This window comes from Vicugna pacos, chromosome 6 (genome assembly GCF_048564905.1).
Source record: "Vicugna pacos chromosome 6, VicPac4, whole genome shotgun sequence".
NCBI lineage: Eukaryota > Metazoa > Chordata > Mammalia > Artiodactyla > Camelidae > Vicugna > Vicugna pacos.
The window spans coordinates 86282927-86305580 of record NC_132992.1 but is presented as its reverse complement, the minus strand read 5'-3'; the positions used below and the strand labels follow the sequence as shown (position 1 = coordinate 86305580).

The 22654-nt window shown below is 43.1% G+C and overlaps 1 protein-coding gene across 1 annotated transcript; it reads left to right on the top strand.

Moving 5' to 3' along the window:
* Window positions 1-534: 534 nt before the first annotated feature.
* Window positions 535-22174, top strand: DDX24 (DEAD-box helicase 24). The gene is made up of 9 exons (XM_006208226.4): window positions 535-642; window positions 1940-2659; window positions 11151-11693; window positions 13320-13473; window positions 13758-14273; window positions 16361-16436; window positions 18521-18709; window positions 20050-20179; window positions 21635-22174. The coding sequence occupies exons 2-9, from the start codon at window positions 1945-1947 to the stop codon at window positions 21898-21900; spliced, it is 2589 nt and encodes an 862-aa protein (XP_006208288.2). The 5' UTR covers window positions 535-642; window positions 1940-1944; the 3' UTR covers window positions 21901-22174.
* Window positions 22175-22654: the final 480 nt, after the last annotated feature.

Here is a 22654-nt window from a genome sequence, read left to right as displayed (position 1 = left end):
TCAAGCAACTTACTCTGAAGAATGAGGAAATTTGGCATCTATTGTTTTCTTGTCAGTCTAAACCTGATTCAGAAAGAATGTCATTTTAACATTTTGATGACTGGAGGCAGCCCGGCCCACCCCAACCATCAGTGAACAAAAGGCCAGGCACGAAAAACTGGGGAAAAGAGCATTTCCAGTACACGGTGGTTGCCCTGTCAATTAAATGCTAAAATAACTGCAAGGCTCAGGCACACAGTGGGTGTCCAATAAGCAAGCAGCCCCTGCGCTAAAACTAAATCAAGAATACAAGAAAACTTGCGTTCCCGTGCGTGAGCTAGCATAAGAGCCCTTTCAGATCAAGCTCAGCGGACTCCACCGGCTCCGTCCGTCCCTAAGCCCGGGAGAACACCCAGCACAGCAACGCCCACCGACCATTTTACCGCACTCTCCACACCTGCACGGAAAAAGATTGCCCGCGCGGCAGCGAATCAGGCTGCGGCGTCTCGAGCGGGGGGCGGGACTTCCTTCCGCAGCGTGAGCGCGTGCGTGAGCGCAAGCCCCACCCCGGAACTGCGGTGGTCGCAGCAGGGGAGGGTTGGCGTGTCGCTGTCTGAGGCGTTCGGCCGGCTTCTGAGGGAGCTGCGGTGGCATCTCCACAAGGTGAGTACCGGAGCTGGAGCGGGGCCGAGGCCAGCATGCGAGACGAGCTGCGGGCGGGTTCCCATCGGGGGCCTCTCCAGGCCAGTGGGTTCTCTGGTCCAGACAGGGCGGCCGCCAGCTCAGTCGAGCGGTTTGCCCGACTCCGCGCCGGGGCCCCTTCTGAGGGGGCGTCAAGGCTCGGCGGCCTCGGCTTCTCTGTTTCGCGCACCGGTTCGTGCCTGAGACTAGGCCCGAGCGCGGGTCACGAGGTTGGGCGCCTGGAGAAGGAACCCCGCTGGCTCTGCTGGTCGCACTCCGCGGCCTCTTCCCCACGTCCCTGACTCTCCCCATCCACTCCTCGTGGATCCGGGTTGTTGTGATAGCAGCGTAGCCGGTGCAGGGGGTGAACCTTGTGCGCTGGAGTTCTTGGCTCGAGAGGCGCCATGCTCAGAGGTTTTGGACATGCGTCACCTTTTTATCTTCGCGTGGCGATCCAAGGGGGCACATAGCCTCATCACCCCCATTTCCCAGACGAGGATCTGAGGCTCACAGAGATTCGTACGTTCATCCCAGACCCAGACTTGGCCAGTAGCGGGTCTGAATTTGAACCAAGGTGTCCCTTTGTTCTTTTCACAGGATCTAGTGTTTTTTCTTAGCATTTCTGGAAAGGGAGAACATGGATCCCATTCCAGTCAAACCACTTGTGCATGAATGGTTTTTAAGTCACTTAAAATGTAATGATAAAGCTGGATGAATTTTAAGCTAATTGTCAAAGGCTGGAGTGGTGGCACAGTCATTTGCCCTCCTGGGGCAGGGCTTGAGAAGGAGGAAAGCTCTGCACTCTTAATAAAAAGCTGGCCCCCTCAACCACCACCCCAGCGACTTCCCTCAGATTCTTATTCTGCCTTCAGGCTTCATCCTCCATGCTTTACATAATTTTATTTATTGCATAAAACATTTTATGACTTAGTAACCCCCCCTTTTTAAATATGAGAATACTGAGTTTCAGAAAGGATTAAGCAGGACCTGCCAAGAGCACACACACGCAGTAGTATTGGATCTGGAGTCCAAATCAGATCTAGCTATGTCTTTGCTCCACCTCCTGCGTCCCCTCTGTTTCAGGCCAAACTGCCTGCTTTGAGGGTATATTTCTTTCCTTCTTTGATTTTCTCCAGCTGTGAGCATCCGCATTAGAGAACATCTTTCTGTCCTTGTTTCTTTGCAAGGGCTATATATATGCTGCTTAGAAAATATTTATTGTCTCAGAACCTTGGGCTTCTCAGTTGCCAGTCTAGTGGAACATTTCTTCCCTTTTCAGGAACCATGAAGTTGAAGGAGACAAAATCAAGGCCAAGGCCACCAAGCTATGGCAAATTTCAGAGGAAGGGAATCAAAGTTGTGGGAAAATGGAAGCAGGTGGAGATCGACCCAAATATGTTTGCAGACGGACAGATGGATGACTTGGTGTGCTTTGAGGAACTGACAGATTACCGATTGGTCTCCCCTGCCAAGAATTCCACCAGTCTCTTCTCAAAGGAGGAGCCCAAGAAGAGAAAGGCACAAGCTGTTTCCGAAGGAGCAGAGGAAGGAGAGGCTAGCTCCTCAAAGAAAAGGATGAAGTTGAAGAGGAGTAAAGATGTGGGAACTGAAGGAACCAGTGCCCTGGAAGAGTTTAACGTCAAAGATGCTGAGCCAGAGCCTCAGGGAGATGGCACAGTTTGTCCTGATCCAGAGGTAGGGGAGACAGCATCAGAAGGCCCGACCCAGACTGTGCCAAAAAAGAAGAAAAAGAAAGGGAAAAAAAAATCAGAGCCATCCCAGGGTACTACTCCAAAGGTGCCCAAAAAAGCAAAGACATGGATTCCTGAAATGCATGATCACAAGGCAGATGTATCAGCTTGGAAGGACCTGTTTGTACCCAAGCCGGTTCTCCGAGCACTCAGCTTTCTGGGCTTCTCTGCACCCACACCAATCCAAGCTCTGACCTTGGCACCTGCCATTCGTGACAAATTGGACATCCTTGGGGCTGCTGAGACAGGTAAGGGCATCCTTTTCTGTCCGGGGCAAGATTGCTTCTAAATTGAAGCCTTTGGCTAACAGGCTCGATGGCTGGGAGGGAGGGGAATGTTGGGAACATGATGACAGAAGCATCGTTGAATGAAAGTATTTATAAGTCAGCTAGGTCTGGGTTGAAATATGCCACATCCTGACTGGTGCCCTAGGCAGGTCACTTTATCTTTCCAAGCCTTGTAGTCCATCTAAGACTTTATTTAGCAATAACAGGTTGACTTACCCTGAGGAGACTGAACTACTAACTTGGGGGGGGGGGAGTTTGTATTGCCTGAAACTGTTAGTTTAACTTGACCAGCAGTAACCAAGAGAAATAAATACGTAATGTGAACCACATAGGTAATTTAAAATTTCCTAGTAGCTACATTAAAAAGGTGAAAAAAAAGTGAAAATTTTAATAATATATTTATTTAACCAATTACCTAACCAGTATTTCACTGTGCAATTAATGTAAGATTATTAAGGAGATATTTTACATTCTCATTTTTATACTAAGTTTTCAAAATCTGACGTATGTTTTGGACTTGCAGCACATCTCAGCTTAGAGTAACCACATTTTAGGTGCTCATTAGCCATAATGTGGCTAATGGATACTATATTATATAGCATGGAACTAGCCCACCTACATACTTTGTGCCTTGAATTTCCAGTCAGGAAACTTGAGATGAGGTCCTGTATAAGAGTCATAAAAATGGAAGAATGAGGAAACCCCAGGAAAGGCAAATGGAGGTAACAGTAATTATTTACAGAACATTTACCTAACATTTAAAATGCATCATGCACCGTGTTACATGCATTATGTTGGTCAGCTCAGTTCTTACAACCACCTGAGGTAGGTTCTATTATTATTGCCATTTTGCTGGTATTGATAGACAGTGTCCCTAAAACTGCACCTCTGAAAGTGGTACTGTCAAGATTCTAGGCTAGGTCTACGTGCATTCTGCTACACTGCTTTGTTATGTGCAGAGAGGCCTGGAAGTGGGTTTCTGGAAGGCAGAGAGGCAAGGTGTGAGCCACTGTGGCTAGAGACTGACGTTTGAATTTGTACCACAGTTCCTGTCAGGCTGTGTCCATGGAATGCTGTGAATCCACAGGTCCAAAATTCAGAAAGACTTTAGGGGCTTCAGAAAGACTTTGGGGGCCGTGGACAAGCTTCTGTCAATGCAGATCATGAATATCTCCATCACTTCCAAAAGATGCTTTGGGCCCTTTTATAATCCCTTCTTCCCTGGGCCCTCCTTTTTGTTCATCCCCAGGCATGCTCTGATGGGCTTTCTATCACTATAGATTAGTTTGCATTTCCCAGAATTTTTAAATGGAATCATATAATATGTATTTTTGGAAGAGTGTCTGCTCTTTCAGCATTCTTTAAGATTGAACCATGTTACTGTAGGTACAAATAGTTCATGCCTTTTTATTCATAAGTAGTATTCCAGTATATGGATGCAGCACAGTTTGTTTATCTGTTAATGGATATTTCTGTTCTTTCTAGTTTTTGGGTATTATAAATAAACTCATAATTATTGGTATATCACTCTTTGTGTGGGTATATGCTTTGATTTCTCTTGGGTAAATACGGAAGCATGGAATGACTAGGTCTTATGGTCCTAAAAATGTAACTTTTTAGGAGTTTTCCAAAGTGATTACACCGTTTTACATAATCACCAGGTTATGAGAGTTAGAATTGATCCATGTCCTTGCCAGTACTTGGTATGGTCAATCTTTAATTTAGACTTAAAAAATTTTAGTGTTATCTCCTTGTGACTTTAATTGGTATTTCCCTAGTGACTGGTTGAGCAGCATCTTTTCAAACAGCAGGAGTGAGTTTATTTATTTATTTATTTATTTAAACATTTGTATTGATTTATAATCATTTTACAATGTTGTGTCAAATTCCAGTGTTCAGCACAATTTTTCAGTTATACACGAACATATATATATTCATTGTCACATTTTTTTCTCTGTGAACTACCATAAGATCTTGTGTATATTTCCCTGTGCTATAAAGTATAATCTTGTTTATCTATTCTACAATTTTGAAATCCCATCTATCCCTTCCCACCCTCCGCCCCCTTGGCAACCACAAGTTTGTATCCTATGTCTATGAGTCTGTTTCTGTTTTGTATTTATGCTTTGTTTGTTGTAGTTTTTTTTTTTTTAAGATTCCACATATGAGTGATCTCATATGGTATTTCTCTTTCTCTTTCTGGCTTAACTTCACTTAGAATGACATTCTCCAGGAGCATCCATGTTGCTGCAAATGGCATTATATTGTCAGTTTTTATGGCTGAGTAGTATTCCATTGTATAAATATATCACATCTTCTTTATCCAGTCATCTGTTGATAGACATTTAGGCTGTTTCCACGTCTTGGCTATTGTAAATAGTGCTGCTATGAACATTGGGGTGCAGGTGTCATCCTTCTGGATATATGCCCAGGAGAGGGATTCCTGGGTCAAATGGTGAGTCTATTTCTAGCCTTTTGAGGAATCTCCACACTGTTTTCCATAGTGGCTGCACCAAACTGCATTCCCACCAGCAGTGTAGGAGGGTTCTCCTTTCTCCACAGCCTCTCCAGCATTTGTCATTTTTGGATTTTTGAATGATGGCCATTCTGACTGGTGTGAGGTGATACCTCATTGTAGCTTTGATTTGCATTTATCTGATAATTAGTGATATTGAGCATTTTTTCATGTGCCTGTTATCATTTGTATGTCTTCCTTGGAGAATTGCTTGTTTAGGTCTTTTGCCCATTTTTGGATTGGATTGTTTGGTTGTTTCTTATTAAGTCGTATGAGCTGCTTATATATTCTGGAGATCAAGCCTTTGTCGTTTTCATTTGCAAAAATTTTCTCCCATTCCGTAGGTTGTCTTTCTGTTTTACTTATGGTTTCCTTTGCTGTGCAGAAGCTTGTAAGTTTAATTAGGTCCCATTTATTTATTCTTGCTTTTGTTTCTATTGCTTGAGTAGACTGTTCTAGGAGAACATTTTTGAGATGTATGTCAGATAATGTTTTGCCTATATTTTCTTCTAGGAGGTTTATTGTATCTTGTCTTATGTTTAAGTCTGATCCATTTTGAGTTTATTTTTGTGTATGGTGTAAGGGAGTGTTCTAGCTTCATTGCTTTACATGCTGCTCTCCAGTTTTCCCAACACCATTTGCTGAAGAGACTGTCTTTATTCCATTGTATATTCTTGCCTCCTTTGTCAAAAATTAGTTGACCAAAAATTTGTGGGTTCATTTCTGGGCTCTCTGTTCTGTTCCATTGGTCCATATGTCTGTTTTTGTACTAATACCATGCTGTCTTGATGACTGTAGCTCTGTAGTATTGTCTGAAGTCTGGGAGAGTTATTCCTCCAGCCTCTTTCTTTCTCTTCAGTAATGCTTTGGCAATTCTAGGTCTTTGATGGTTCCATATAAATTTTATTATGATTTGTTCTAGTTTTGTGAAATATGTCCTGGGTAATTTGATAGGGATTGCATTAAATCTGTAGATGCCTTGGGTAGTGTGACCGTTTTAACAATATTGATTCTTCCAATCCAGGAGCATGGGATATCTTTCCATTTTTTAAAGTCTTCTTTAATTTCCTTCATCAATGGTTTATAGTTTTCTGTGTATAATTCTTTCACCTCCTTGGTTAGATTTATTCCCAGATATTTTATTACTTTGGGTGCTATTTTAAAGGGGATTGTTTCTTACTTTCTTTTTCTGTTGATTCATTGATAGTGTAAAGAAATGCAACTGATTTTTGAATGTTAATCTTGTAACCTGCTACCTTGCTGAATTCTTCGATCAGCTCTAGTAGTTTTTGTGTGGACCTTTTAGGGTTTTCTATATGTAGTATTATGTCATCTGCATATAGTGACACTTTTACCTCTTCTTTTCCAGTTTGGATCCCTTTTATTTCTCTCTCTTGCCTGATTGCTGTGGCTAGGGCTTCCAAGACTATGTTGAATAGAAGTGGTGATAGTGGGCATCCTTGTCTTGTCCCAGATTTTAGTGGGAAGCTTTTGAGTTTTTCACCGTTGAGTACTATGCTGGCTGTAGGTTTGTCATATATAGCTTTTATTATGTTGAGATATGGTCCCTCTATACCCACTTTGGTGAGAGTTTTTATCATAAATGGGTGTTGAATTTTATCAAATGCTTTTTCTGCATTTATTGAGAGGATCATGTGGTTTTTGTCCTTTCTCTTGTTAATATGATGTATTACATTGATTGATTTGCATATGTTGAACCACCCTTGTGTCCCTGGGATGAATCCCACTTGGTCATGATGTATAATCTTTTTTATGTGTTGTTGGATTCTATTTGCTAGTATTTTGGTGAGGATTTTGGCATCTATGTTCATCAGTGATATTGGCCTGTAATTCTCTTTTTTGGTACTATCTTTGCCTGGTTTTGGTATCTGGGTGATGGTGGCTTCATAGGATGAGTTTGGGAGTATTCCCTCCTTTTCAATCTTCTGGAAGAGTTTGAGAAGGACTGGCATGAGTTCTTTGTATGTTTGGTAGAATTCCCCAGTGAAGCCGTCCGGTCCTGGACTTTTATTTGTAGGGAGGTTTTTTATTGCTATTTCGATTTCATTTCTAGTGATCGGTTTGTTCAAGTGGTCAGTTTCTTCTTGATTCAGTCTTGGTGGACTGTATGTTTCCAGAAACTTGTCCATCTCCTCTGGGTTACCCAGTTTGGTTTCATATAGTTTTTCATAATATTCTCATATGATATTCTGTATTTCTGTTTTATTTGTTGTAATTTCTCCATTTTCCTTTCTTACTTTGCTAATTTGTGCTCTCTCTTTTTCCTTCTTTGTGAGTTTGGCCAGAGGTTAGGAGTTACTTATTTTGATGAAGTTCAAATTACCACTTTTTCTTTTGCAGATGTGCTTACCTAAGAATCCTTTGCCTAACCCAAGATCGCAAAGATTTTCTTCTGGAAGTGTTACTAATCTTAGGTTCTATGTTTCAGTCTATGAGCCTTCCTGTGCTAACTTCTGTGGTGAGGAATATAGATCAAAGTTTTTGTTTGTTTTGTTGCATGCGGATGTCTCATTATTCGAGCACCACTTGTTGAAAAACTACCCTTTCTCCACTGAATTGTTTTTGCATCTTTTTTGAAAATCTACCACCATATAGGTGTTGTGGATCTGTTTCTGGAGTCTTTTCTTTTCCATAGATCTGTTTGTCTTTACTTTGGATACAGAAGCTTTAGAATAAATCTTAAAGTCAGGTAGTGTAAGTCCTCCAGTTTGGTTCTTTTTTGAGGGGGCAAGGGGAATCAAATCATTTTATTGAGGGGCTTCAGGGGAAGGTCAAAGAAGGACTGGGAGGACAATTAGATCTGATGTCCTTGTCCCGCCCAGGATCTCTCTCACTGAAAGCCCAACTTTGTTCTTTTTAAAAGTTATCTTGACTATTTTAGGCCCTTTGCATTTCAATATGAATTTTATAGTCAGTTGGTCAGTTTCTATAAGAAAGCCAACTGGTATTTGGATTGAGATTGCATTGGTTATAGAGCCAACTGAGAACATGACATTTGGACAATATACAATCTTCCTGTCCATGAATGTGGTCTATCTCTCCAATTTTTTTTTAGGTCTCCAGTTTTTCTTAGCAGTGTTTTGTAGTTTTCATTGTATTGCACATCTGTTGTTAGATTTATCCTTAAGTATTTCATATTTTTGATGCTCTTGTAAATGGTAATTTAAAATTTCCTATTTCTGATTGTTGCTAATAAATAGAAATATGGATTTGTATATTGATCTTGTGTCCTGCAACTTGGTAGCATCAAGTAGTTTCTTTGAGATTACATAGGATTTTTCTACACAGATAATTATATCATCCAGTCTGGATGCCTTTTATTTATTTCTGTCTTAGTGCACTGGCTAAAACCTCCAGTACAATTTGAATTGAAATGGTATAGTGGACATCACTGCTTTGTTTCTGATTTCTTTTCTTTTCCCTCGCCTCCCCTCCCCTCCCCTCCCCTCCCCTCCCCTTCCCTTCCCTTCCCTTCTTCTTTCATTTATTATGAAGGTACTGGGGATTGAACCCAGAACCTTATGCATGCTAAGCACGAACTCTACCACTGAGCTATACCCTCCCTTTTATTTCTAGTTTGCTGATAGTTTTTTTAATCAGGAATGGTGAATTTATTTTTTTAATTCCTTTTCTGTATATATTGAAATATGTTTTTTTTCATTTTTAATCTGTTGATAATGGTGAATTACATTGATTTTTCAAATACTAATCTAAACTTAAATATTCCTGGGGCAAACTGAACTTAGTCACTGTGTATTCATTAATATGTTGTTGGATAAAATTGCAAAAATTTTGTAGATGATTTTTGAATTTCTGTTCATGGGATATTGGTTTGTAGTTTCCTTTTCTTATAAGGTCTGACTGGTTTTGGAATCAGTAATGCAAGCCTCAGAATGACTTGAAGTATTTTTTTCAATATTCTGGAAGAGTGTGCATAGAAATGGTATTTTTTCTTCCTTAAATATTGGGTAAAATTCATCTGTGCTTGCACTTTTTTTTATAAGTTGGATTTTAGTTACAAATTTAATCGCTTTAATATATTAGAAATATTTGTTATTTTTTTCTTGAGTGATAGTTTTCTACTTGCAGTTCAATGAGTTTATGTTTTGTGTATATTGAAGCTCTGTTGTTAGATACATAAGCGTTTAGGACCGTTACATCATCTAGATGAATTCATTTCTTTTCCTTATGAAATGGCCTCTTTTTCCCTAAAGTATTTTTGTTCTAAAATCTCCTTTGTCTGATATTAATGTAGCTTTCTAGCTTTATTTTGATTAATGTTAGCTTGGTGTGTCTTTCTCCATACTTGTACTTTTAACTTATTTGTCTTTACCTTTAAAGTAGGTTTCTTGTAGGCAGTATATAATTGGGTCTTGCTGTTTAATTCAACAATCTCTGTCTTATACTTGTGTGTTGAGGTCATTTATATTTAATGTGATTATTGATAATGATTGGGTTTTAATCTGTTGCTTTGGTATTTTGTATTTTTCCCAGCTATTCCTTGTTCCTTTATTCTTCTTCTGCCTTCTTTAGATTGAATTTTTTTTGTGATACCATTTTTATCTTTTTTATTGTCTTTTTAGCTATAACTCTTTGTTATGTCCTTTTAGAGATTGCTTTTGAGTTCACAGTATCTATCTTTAATGTATCATAATCTACCTTCAGGTGATAATATATTACTTTGTATATAGTACTCTATTTCTCTCTCCTTTGTGCTTATTGTTTTGTACTTTGTATGTGTTGGAAATCCCCAAACATATTTTTATTATTTTCACTTTAAATTATCACTTATTTTTTAAAGAAGTTTTAATAAGAAAAAGACATCTTTTACATTTACTCATGTTACCATTTCTGGTGCTCTTCATTCCTTTGTAAAGATCTAGATTTTCATCTGATAACATATTTTCTTCTGCATGAAAGACTTCCTTTAATATTTTCTATAGTCCAGGTCTGCTGATGATGAAGTATTTCAACTTTTGTATACCTGAAAAAGTCTTTATTTTGCATTTGTTTTGAAGGAGATTTTTACTGAGTATAGAGTTCTAGATTGTCAATTTTACTTTGAAGTCTTCAAATAAAGATGTTACACTGTCTGTAGTGTTCATTGTTTCTGATGACAAGTGCTGTTTTTCTTACCTGAAGCTTTATAAGTCTCTCTCTTTTTTTTTTTAACAGTTCTTGCTTTTAGTACTTTGTTCCCTTGTGGGTTAATTGTTTTTTTTCTTACTGAGAGTTGTTTGTTTTCCTCTGAGAATTACCTGAGGAATTCTTTAAGGCCTATGGTAAAGGTTTCTTCCTCCAGAGATCATTTATTTGCTTCTGCTTGGGGCATTATAATTTTGGAACCACTTTAAATTCTCAGCCTGAGGTGTTTTGTTTTGTTTGTTTATTTTGACTACACAGATGATGTGAGTACTTAGGATCCATATACATTCAAAGTTTGAAAATGTTCAAGCATAGACAAAAAATGTGCTATTTTAAAATTTCCTCAAAAACTAAGAAAATTTTCTTTTACTCCTTTCCTTCTTACCAAAGAAAGATCTTGGGTAAGTATCAAATAGATTTCTGTTTCTTACCCTTCAGTGTATTGTTCTTTCAGAGCAACAAGAAAAAACACACACAAAACTTACCCATCTCTTTAAGGATTCAGTGGTTGGACCTTTGTCTGTAGTTTGTGTAACCTTAACTTTCGATGCCAGTCTGTCAGTCTTTTCCTCAGGTTCCTAATTATAGATACCCTCTGGTTGCAGTGCTGTAGGGGGATCTGTGTAGGGTGGAAGGAGCTTTGGGTTGGTTGGGGTGGCACTTGGCTAATTTTAGGGTCCCTTATTCCATGTAAGGGGTAGACTCTCAGACGAAAGTATGTGTATCTGTGGATTCACAGTGTTTTTGTTTGTTCTTTGCTCTGCCTCTAAGGAAGTGGAAAAACTCTTGCCTTTGCCATTCCAATGATTCATGCAGTGTTGCAGTGGCAGATGGAAAAAAAGAAGCCTACCCCAGCCCTAGGTGACACAGGAGCCCCACCTGGGGAGACTAGTACTGAGACTGGATCACCAAGCAGGGCTGGAACTGAGGCTGGAGCTTTGCCTGCTGAGATTGGAATTGAGGATAAAACACTCCCCAGTGAGGCTGGAGCGAAGGCTAGAGCATCACCCAACCAGGCAAGAGTCAAGACCGGAGCTACCATCTCAGACCAGATACCGCCCTCCTGTGATGATGATGATGATGCTGGTGAAGGACCTTCTTCCCTGATCAGGGAGAAGCCCGTCTTTAAACAGGATGAAAACGAGGAAAAGCTTGATGGAAAGCGGACTGGAAAGTTAAAACAAGAGTTGGGTGGCAAAATTGCCACCTCTCAAGCACCTCCAAAGCGTCCTCTGCTTGGACTGGTTCTGACTCCCACTCGAGAGCTAGCCGTTCAAGTCAAACAACACGTTGATGCTGTGGCCAAGTTTACAGGTGAGGTTCAGTTTCTACCAAATATTTCCTGAAAGGATTCCAGTTGCTGGAGTTGCAAAGAGGAGTGAGCTGTGGCTCCCACCTTTTAGAGGGAACCTTTCTCATCTGCCAGAGAATCAAGCCCTACAGAAAATTGTTTGAGTGACACATTCTTAATTCTACCGAGGATGACACATAGCTAATGCTATTCTAACTGCATGGGAAATTAATTAACTTACTGGATACAATGGATGCTTAGGGTAGGGTTTGGCAGACCACCATTGCTTTTTGGTAAATAACGTGCTACCACACTGATATATTTATGTATTATCTGTGGTTACTTTTGTACTACCAAGGCAGAGTGGAATAGAGGTAGTAGTTTGTGGCAGACATTTGGCCCCTAGAGAGCCAAAAATGTTTACTATTAAAAAAGTTTGCTTTATCCAGTCATCTGTTGATGTGCACTTGAGATGCTTCCATGTCTTGGTGATTGTACATAGTGCTGCTGTTGATAGTGGGGTATATGTATGTGTATGTATGTGTCTTTTTGAATTACTGTTTTTGTTTTTCTCAGGTATATGCCCAGGAGTGGAATTACTGGGCCATGTGGTGGTTCTGATTTTGGGTTTTTGAGAAACCTCCGTATTGTTTTCTGTGGTGGCTATACCAGTTTACATTCCCACCAATAAGGGTTCCCTTTTCTGCACATCCTTGCTGATATTTGTTATTTGTGTTTTTTGAAGATGGCCGTTCTAATAGGTGTGAGATGGTGTCTCATCGTGATTTTGATTTGCATTTCCCTGATATTGGTGATGTGGAGCAGCTTTTCATGTTCCTGTTGACCATCCGCATTTCCTCCTTTGGAAAAATGTCTGTTCAGTTCTTCTGCCCATATTTTAAATGGGTTGTTTGTTTGTTTGCTTTTTTATTGAAGTATAGTTGATTTAAAATGTTAAAAAAAAAAAAGAAAGAAAAAAGAAAAAGTTTGCTGATCTCTGCCATAGGGCATTAGAACTTAATTCTCTCAGGGAATTCCTTGGGAAGGGCTGTACAGTTTCAGTTTTATAGTAAAAGCATCAATTATTTACCAAGTGGGGGTTTCAGTTTTATAATGAAAGCACCAGTTATTTAACAAGCTCTTACTATGTGTGAGGCACTTTACTAGGCACTTTGCCTGTGTGATCATTTGTTTTCATTCCACACTGGATACTGAGAGAAGAGAACATTAAGCATTGGAGGAGATTCAGATTAATACTAATTGAGGGGAATGGGCAGGGCTTCTTAGGGGAGGTGTGTCACAGCTGCAGTTTACATCATTCCCAGTATTGCGGTGCGCCACTGCTGAGTTTCTCTGGAGTTTTGGATGTCAGCATGCCTGGGTTCAAATCTAGCCCTTGTGTTCTGGTTGGAGGGGAAGGAGTAGAGAAAAATGAGGCTGGGGAAGTAGGCAGAGCCTAGATCATAGAAGAGTTAGTAAGCTCTCTAGCAGTGGCTTCAACGGCCAGGCCAGCTCTTAGTACTCCCCTGGAAAAGGGAGCCGTGCTGGTGACTAGCAGCCTCTGCTTATCTGGGGGTACCTATGTCTGTGGTGGAGGAAATAAGCAATCAGGCTGAATAACAGTGTCCCTTCTGTTTTGTGCACCATAGGTATTAAAACTGCAATTTTGGTTGGTGGAATGTCCACGCAGAAACAGCAGAGGATGCTGAACCGCCAGCCGGAGATCGTGATTGCCACCCCAGGCCGGCTATGGGAGCTAGTTAAAGAAAAGCACCCTCATTTGAGCAACCTTCGGCAGCTCAGGTGAGAGACAGTACCACACTCCCTTTCTCCTCACCCCACTGTTCTGAAGTGGGCCTGAGGTGATAGGGTAGGATGTGCAATGCCTTCTCCCTGTCACAAAATGCCATGCTGTGGTACCAGCCAGACCTTGGCCTTTAGAAAACCAGGCATGCGTGAGGGAGATTAGTTGAGGGCCCTGGTGGCAGTGGTGTGGTGTTTGTGTTGGTGGTGGTGGTAGATTATGCTACAGAAGACTCCTCTTACCTGCTACTAACCAGGTTTTGTGGATCTGTCTGGATCTACAGGTGCCTAGTGCTCGATGAAGCTGACCGGATGGTTGAGAAAGGCCACTTTGCTGAGCTCTCACAGCTGCTAGAGATGCTCAGTGACTCCCAGTACAACCCAAAGAGACAGACACTTGTTTTTTCTGCCACACTGACCCTGGTACATCAAGCTCCTGCTCGAATCCTTCACAAGAAGCACGCAAAGAAAATCGACAAAACTGCCAAACTTGACCTGCTTGTGCAGAAGATTGGCATGAGGAGCAAGCCCAAGGTCATTGATCTCACAAGAAATGAGGCTACAGTAGAAACACTGACAGAGACCAAGATCCATTGTGAGACTGATGAGAAAGACTTATATCTGTACTACTTCCTGATGCAGTACCCAGGCCGCACCTTAGTGTTTGCCAACAGTATCTCCTGCATCAAACGCCTCTCTGGGCTCCTCAAAGTCCTGGATATCATGCCACTGACCCTACATGCCTGCATGCACCAGAAGCAGAGGCTCAGAAACCTAGAGCAGTTTGCCCATCTGGAAGAGTAAGTCAGGCCTGTCCCAGACTAGCCATTGGGTCAGGGTTGCCAGGATGGTGGGAAGCTACCTCCTCTCATGGGAGCTTTGTCAGTAGAAGGTAGCCCTTTTTTTCTTTCTGTACAGCATGAGGCAGGCTCACTCTCATCTAGTACATTTGGTTGCTAGTAATGCCTAACGGAAACTCCTTTAATAATGAAAGAAAGTAATACTTACTGTTACTGAACACTGAACAACAGCTTAAGTACTGTGCAAGTGTTTTAGATACATTATTACCTTCACTCACTTCTAACATCCTTGAGAAGAAGCAGAATAGCCATGGTTAAGAGCACAGACTGGGAGCAGACTGCCTGGGAGCAGATCCTGACTGTCACCTCCAGCTGGTCACATTGCTGCTTTCTGCGGGGGAGGGTATACAGCTCGTGGTAGAGTGCATGACCAACATGCACGAGGTCCTGGCTTCAGTGCCCACCACCTCCTTTACAAAATAAGCCTAACTACCTCCCCAAACAAACAAACATTACTTCTTTGTGTTTCAGTTTTCTCATAATTAGTATAATAATAGAAACTATCTCAGAGGGTTGTTATGAGGAATAAGGGAATGTAGACATGCAAAGTGTTTAGAACAGTGCTTGACACATAGGATGTACTTGCTAAATGTTGGCCTTAATACTTAACCGCTTATCATTATTTTTATTTTATAAGTGAAAAATAAGGTCTAGAAAAACACATTAGCTCGCCCAAGGTTTCTCGGCTTGAAGTGGCAGAGTTGGGCCTCAAACAAGTGTGTCAGACCCCAGAGCTCATGCTGTCATGTCCGTCTGCCTTTGGGCCAGAACAATACTCAAGCAGACAGCAGGGTGCAGACTGTCAGGATGAGGGCCTGGGAAGTCAAGGCCCTCTAACCTGGCTTTTGTCCACAGTATTTTGTCAGGTTACAGGTTACAGATTAGTTTCTAGAACGAGTGTCTGTTTTATCTTCCTTTGATGTTGCTAGAGTTAGTGGTTTACTGGATCAGGGTTTGGCAGACTGTGGCCCACAGACCAAATCCATCTCATTGCCTGTTTTTATAAGTATAGTTTTACTGGAACCCAGCAAGGCCCATTTACGTATTTCCTATGGCTGCTTTTGCACTATAATGGCAGAAGTGAATAGTTTCAACAGACATCACCCACAAAGCCAAAAATTATTTACTCTCTGGCCCTTTACAGAAAAAGTTTGCTGACCTTGACTTAGAGCAGAGGTTTAATGTTTTGCAAACATCATATTCCATGGCCCTATCTACAGAGAGTAGGGTCCCTGAAAGGGCCCAGAATCTTAAGTTCTTAAAACACTCACGTGCTTTTAACTCTCATCAAACTACACATACATTACCCATCACATGTTACTGAGTGCTTCCTATGAACCTGGCACTGTTCAAGGGGCTGGTAATAGAACAGTGAATAATGCAAAGTCCTTGCTGTCATGGAGTTTACATTCTAGTGGAGGGAGATAATAAATTGAAATGTAGGTATATAGTTTGTCAGTGATGCTAAGAGGTAAAGTTGTATAGGGAGTTGTGCAGGCTGTCGGGGTGTGGTCTGGGAGGCTTCTCTCATGAGGTGAGATTTGAGCAGAGAGTGGAAGAAAGTAAGGCAATGTGAATATCTGAGAAAGACCTTTCACAGCCTAAGGTGCACCAAGTGCAAAGGTGTAGGGGCAACAGCAGCTTTGTCATGTTTGAGAAAGAGCGAGGAGAGCAGGGGTGTCTATGTGACTGGAGGGAGGTAAGTGTGAGAGTGAAAGGAAATGGGGTCACTGTCCTGGAATATGGCCTCTTTTAATTCACTTGAGGTCATCTTTTAGTATTGCAGAGTGTGGCTTGTTGATTGTGGCCAGTGAAGCCCAGGTTTGGATCCTGGCTCCACAACTCAGTAGTCATATGTATACTTTGGGAAGTTAATCTCTCTGAGCCTCAGCTTCTGTCAAAGGGAGATGATAGTATTATCTGGTAGAGTGTGTGTAAGGTCTGTAGTGTGTAGAGTCCTCAGGTGGTGGTAAGAATTTGATTAATGATAGCTGTTATTATTAATGAGCTTTCTCTCTCCCCCACAGTTGTGTTCTCCTGGCAACAGATGTGGCAGCTCGGGGCCTGGATATTCCTAAAGTCCAGCATGTCATCCATTACCAGGTGGGGCCATCAGGGAATTTATAGGTATCTCCTAGCACTGGATGGGGAATTTTTAAAGCAAAGGTTGGGGGAGGGAGGAATTGTTGGTCCCAAGGCCTCATGCAACAGAGAATACCACTGGCATCTGGTGACCAACCAGCTGCTGCCACTTTGGAACACTGGTGAGGTTTATTCTCAAAACCTCCAAAACCTCTTAGCATGTCACACAGCCCCTCTCTCTGACTTGGGCAGGCTACTTGATATTGGCAGGTTAAAGTCTTAGTTTCTTCCATGAAATGGGCATGATAAGTTTAGCAAATGGTTACTCTGGTTTAGAGAAATTAAAGAGTATAGTAGTTAGGTCTTGCCTGGGCTTAAATCCCAGCTGTGTAATCTTGAGCTGGTTATTTAATCTCTTTGTACTTCAATTTTTTCCATCTGTTAAATGGCAGTTATTACAATATCGACTTCTTAAGTTCTTATTAAGGTGAAATAAGTTATTGTGTGTGAAGAGTTTAGAAAGCCAGGTGGCATGTAGTGAGCACTTCCTAAATGTTAACTGCTGTTGATACCGATGTTATCTCATATTATTAATGTTAGCTCATATTAATATAAAATTAGCCTAAATATTAGCATAGAGCAGTGGTTAGCAGTATGGGCTCTAGAATCACACTTCTAGCGTTTGGATGCTTGTTGACTGCTTCTTAGTTGGTTAGTTTTGGGCATGTTACGTAGTATCTCTGGTTTCAATGTCATTGTCTGTAACTGGGAGTAATGATGCTACCTACCCCGTAGGGCTATCACAAGAATTAAATGAGCTAATGCTGATGGATCACCTAGCTCAGTGTAAGTACTCAATAAATGGTAGCTATTCTGGCATGATTATTTCTTCTTTTAAATCCTTCATCCAATTCAGTTTAGCAAATCTTTATTCTTCCTTTTTTTGGGGGAGAAGAGTCTGGGTCAGTCTTTGTGGGAAATACCCAGATGAACAAAATACAGTTCCAGCCCCTAAGAAGTATCAGATCCACTAGAGGAGGTGAGATGACCACAGCCATAATTTAAGGCAAAAGATACTAGAAAGTTGCAAAATATAATCAGGGAGAGAGGTAACTTCTAGTTTGGGAGGTAGGGAGGTTGGAAAGTACTTTCTAAAAGATGATTGGCATTTAAGGATGAAGAGGATCTGGGCGTGTAGAGCATGCAGAAGTGGGCAGTTGGCTGGGAGTGAGAAGAAGGGGTGTGTGTTAGAAGAGGAAAGTGAAGAATGGCATCGGTCTGGCCCCTGAGTTGATCCTGAGCGTTACCTAGGCTCAGTGGAGAAGACCGTTCTTGATTAATGGTGTGTCCGTGGGTGTCGGGGAGGGAGGGACTGTCGGCTCCCATGCCACATTGTCTGTGGGTAATGTATCCAGTATATATTGGAGTAGAGGCAGGATACCCAGGGGTTAGCATGATCTTTGGAGCTGTACTGCTTCATTTCAAATCCTGGCTCGACCACTTAGTTGGATAACTTAGGGGGAATTGCTTAACATCGGTGTTTTCAGCTTCCTGGCCTATAATATGGATAATCATGAAAGCATTTATTTCATGTTATTGTTGTGAGGAATAAGTGGGGTAATACATGCAGAGTGCTTAGAGTTGCCTGGTGCATTGTAATCAGTTAATAAACCTTGGTTATGATTACCTTCATCAGTCATCCATGCAGAGTTAATGAAGAACCATTAGAGTTTCCTTCGTTAGAGGGGTTATTATGGTCAGAGCTTTGACTCGAGAAGAGCTTTGACTGGCAGCTTTGGGTTGGGTTGGGGGGGACTAGGAGGACGAGGGACCAAATAAAAAGTGACTGCCATTGTCCAGTTGAGTGGTCCCAAGGGCCTGAACCTGGGCAGGGGGCATGGGAGGGCACAGCGAACAGGCTAAAGCCTGGGGACAGTTTGAACGTGGGACTTAGGGAGAAGGGCTGGATCTGTCCACAGTGCTGGAGAGGTTTCTAGCTGCCTGGCTGGGCAGGAGGAGGGTCCAGCATTGCTTTGTTGGCCCTGAGGGGAAGAGCAGTGTTCGCTGATCACCAGTTGTTGACCTCCTGGTCCCTCCTTTGGCAGGTCCCTCGCACCTCGGAGATTTATGTCCACCGAAGTGGTCGAACTGCTCGTGCCACCAATGAAGGCCTCAGCCTGATGCTGGTTGGGCCTGAGGATGTGATCAACTTTAAGAAGATTTACAAAACCCTCAAGAAAGATGAAGATATCCCACTGTTCCCTGTGCAGACAAAGTATATGGATGCAGTCAAGGTAGAAAAGTTAGAAGCCTAGTGCTAATGAGGGAGGCATTATGCTGCTCGCTCACTTTGCTGTGAGATTCTCACAGTATCACCCTTGGAAACTAAGTAATAGTTCTGCCAACAGCTAAACAGGGAGATTTGTTTAAAAAAAAAAAAAAAGGAATGGGGAGCACTGTGCCTGGCAGAATAGAGAAAGGGTACATGGCCAAAGTGTGAGGAATTTTATTCATGAACCCTTTCTTCACTGCCCCTGAAGACTCCACCATCACCCTCCTCCACCAGACAAGGGCAGTGAGCATGGCTGGCTGGACATCCCATCAGATGGATGGTTGTAGGGAAGAGGGAAGTGAGGTCCATGTATCTTGTTGAGGCAGAAATTAGAGGTTTGTCACATCCCGAAGCAAGTACCTGTAATTCCTACCTTTGGGGTTTTATTTTAACTCAGTAAGCATTCACTGAGTGGGTGCTACTTACTCTGGGCTATGGTGTGTCAGGCAGCAAAGCAGGCTGTGTTCTCTTCCTCAGAAGTCCACCAGCTCGTGAGGCGGGCCAAGCCCAGGCTGAAGTTCAGGTACAAAATAGAGCACTTTGGACAGTGGGCATGTGGTTACACTGGCAGGAGATGCTGTTCCTTCAAGCCTCTGCAGGCAGAGAGGTGAAGAGGGAGTGGAATTCCAGGCATTGAGGGAGCAAAAGCATGGAATGGTTCAAGTTCTTTTGGTTCCTCTGGCTTGAAAGGATTGTTGGTTGTGTGAGGAAATACAGTGGGAGATGAGGATGGAAAGGGGGAGATTACACCAAGGATTAGGAGCCATCCTGGCTTCTCATGGCTTCTTTCTCCCATTTTTTTTCCCATTTTTTTTGGTGTATCCTGAGAGGGAGAATTGAATTGTTTTTGGTTAAGGATGACATGGAAGAGAGAGAAGTCAGTTCTATGCATTTGTTGTTCCTGTGAGTGAGAGCTGGGCCCTAACCCAGGGCTTTTGGGGTATTTCCGGGTCTCGGTTCAGCTATGGAAGCCAGCCTTGGTGTCTGGGGAAAAGAGCTCCCTCCAGACCCATGTAGATGGGCAGTCTGACCGAGGTGAGCTCCCAAGAAGAGGAGCTGTTCAGGTTTATTGGGAAAGCTGGCTCTTGTGGTCTGTGTGTACGTGCTCACTAGCAGTGATGCCCTCTGTGCTTTAATCAGGAACCAAAGCAAATGCATTTTGATGGGAACTGAGTACTGATCTCAAGAGCTTTTTTTAAAAATACAACTTAAATGAAACTTTTCTTCCTAGAGGACTGAACCCTCTTCCTAGAGGACTGAACCCTCCTAGAGGACTGAATCCTTTCTGTTCCTCTCCCTCAGGAACGAATCCGTTTAGCTCGCCAGATTGAGAAAGCCGAGTATCGGAACTTCCAGGCTTGTCTGCACAACTCTTGGATTGAGCAGGCAGCGGCTGCCCTTGAGATTGAGCTGGAAGAAGAAATGTATAAGGGTAAGGGGCTAGATGGGCTTGAGGAAGGGTTCATTCAGCCTTTTGCTTTTGTTTCTCCCTTCAGCTTTTATCTGTTGGAACCTCCCCACTACCATGGGCCCTGTCACAGTCTGCAAGATGCCTTTTCCTTCTTTGTGACAGGCCCTAGTCCCAGATGAGCCTAAAGTCCTTGGCCTTTGTTCCCTCTGCCTTGCCTTCAGTTCCCTCCCTCGTGAGGAGAGGCAGTGGCGGACAGTGACACCGGGGCAGGCTCTGCGGCCAGACCGCCTGTGCTTGACTGCTGCCCATTCCCTTAACTGGCTGTGTGCCCAGGTCAAGTTAACTTAACCTCTCTGTTGTATCTAGGCTGTCTTCAATTATAAAATGAAGATCATAAGTACCTACCTCACGGGGTTGCAAAGATGGTTTAAGTTAGTGAGTGTAAAGCGCTTATAAAGTGACTGGCAAATAGAAAGTATTTGATGCATTTCAAGTTACTATTTATTGTCACTGTCTTCCAGGCTGACAGAGCACTCTGTCATCATCTCATTTGACCTCCACGGTCTCAAGACATAAACAGAGCAGGAATTATTATCCCTTTACATTTGGGAGCTAGAGCTCACAGAAACAATTTGTGAAGGGAAACAGCTCCAGCACCAGGCATTTCCTGAGCCCCTGCTCTGAACCTGGGGCAGAGGCTAAGGAAGGATTCAGGGATGAATCTGTGTGGTCCTTGCTCTAGGAAAGCTCCTGAGTCTAATAAGAGTTTGAACGACATCTGGAACTGACACCAATTAGATCTAGTGCTCTTTCTACCCCACAAGTGGACAGCTCAGCTGAGGTGTTGGCATCTCAGTGCCAAAGCCAGTGAATTTAGAGGCAGACTCACTGCTGCGTCTGCACGGAAGCCAGGAGCCAAACCACTGGGCTTGACGGCAGTGACTGGTCCTTCTAGTAGTTGAGGCTTGGGGCTGGGTCTGCAATGCACGAGGCCCTGTGGCTGTGCCCACCTCTGCAGACACAGTCACAGCGCTGGTGGGGAGAGGCAGCGGGGCTGGGCTGCACAGGGGCTTTCACTGTCCTGGGGCGGGGTGTGTAGCTGTCCAGTCACCAAATTCGAGGCAGCAGTTGGGGGGGTGGTTCATAGGAAGAAAACTGATCTTCAGGTCAGGAGGCTTGGATATTAATCTCAGCTTGACAGCTAGTTCTGTGAACTTTTACAAGTGACCTGAGTTTCCTTAACTGTAAAGTATACTTGTCTTAGAGGGTTTTTGTGAAGAGTAAAGGGCAGAGTGGCCCTGAGTGGCTCTCAGACTGTGTTAGAAGTTTGCCAACACTAGCTTCTGCAGAGAACTTTTGAGTCCTGCCTCCCCAAAAGAGCTCCAGAACAGTTTTCATCATGAGTATTACCCATCCGAGGGAAACAAAATGCTCCTACAAATTGTAGTTAATACCTATTTTGTGTTGTGTTTCGAGGAGGAAAAGTTGATGAGCAAGAAGAGCGTCGGAGACAGAAGCAGATGAAGGTCCTGAAGAAGGAGCTGCGCCATTTACTCTCCCAACCGTTGTTTAAAGATGACCTGAAAACCAAGTATCCAACTCAGTCAGGCAAGCTGCCTGTGCTCGTGTCCGCCCCCAGCAGTGGTGAGTCCGCGCTGGGCTGCCTGTCCAAACAGAAGAAGAAGAAGAAGCCGAAAGAGCAGCAGCAGAGACAGCCGCAGCCAAGCTCAAGTGCAGACTAACCACCCCCAGGTCAGAGTCTGTTGGTCACCGCACATCGTGTCTGTGTTCCTGGTTGTGTGGAAAAACCTTCCTGCCTTCCATTTCACTCCACTGTCAGCCCCAGGTACAGAAATCTCCCTATTCCGCCCCACCCCTTGTAGCAAGAGGGACCTCCTGCAGATGTGTGTTGTTGCAGAGACTCCTGTGTAGCAGCTGATGTGTTTCTGCGTTCCAGTGTTTACAGGCTTCTTGTATGTTTAACTTGATTCCCTCAATTAAAAACAATGGTCACAACCAGTTGAGTTTTTTAGCAAGAATACGGCAGACACTGTCGTCATCCTCTGGCTGCAGGACACAGATGGGGTGCATCTTGCCCCGCTGCACAGTGTGGATGGAGCAGGAGGCCAGTGAGTTGTGCAGATCACTACAGAGTCATTCCCACCTGGGTCCTCAGTGTGTGTTCCCACTTTTCCTCACAGCAGAACCTTGGCAGCTCCTTAGTTCTATACCTCCCAGCTGTTGTCTGAGCCTCCCTGGGAGGTGGGCAGGAAAGAGGTTGCCATCTTCAGGTTCTAAGAGAATACAGCTTCCTTAACATCACAGAGCCAGTTGCGGGAAGCCAGGAGCAGTATGCCGAGTCTGGCACGTGAGGTTGCTTGGGATCTGGCCCAGCCATCTGTCCAGCCTCGTCTCTCGCTCCCCTTCTCTGTGTAACAGAGCTGGTTGCTGCCCACGGTCTCACACCCCCGTGTCTTGCCCTCAGCCTTTGCACAA

What these genes read in the sequence shown, in the direction of transcription:
- DDX24 (XM_006208226.4), top strand. Translation starts at nt 1,945, where the DNA reads ATGAAGTTGAAGGAGACAAAATCAAGGCCAAGGCCACCAAGCTATGGC. An exon ending in CCTTGGGGCTGCTGAGACAG is followed by an intron (nt 2,660 to 11,150) that starts GTAAGGGCATCC and finishes TCTGCCTCTAAG; the next exon opens with GAAGTGGAAAAACTCTTGCC. An exon ending in TGCTGTGGCCAAGTTTACAG is followed by an intron (nt 11,694 to 13,319) that starts GTGAGGTTCAGT and finishes TGTGCACCATAG; the next exon opens with GTATTAAAACTGCAATTTTG.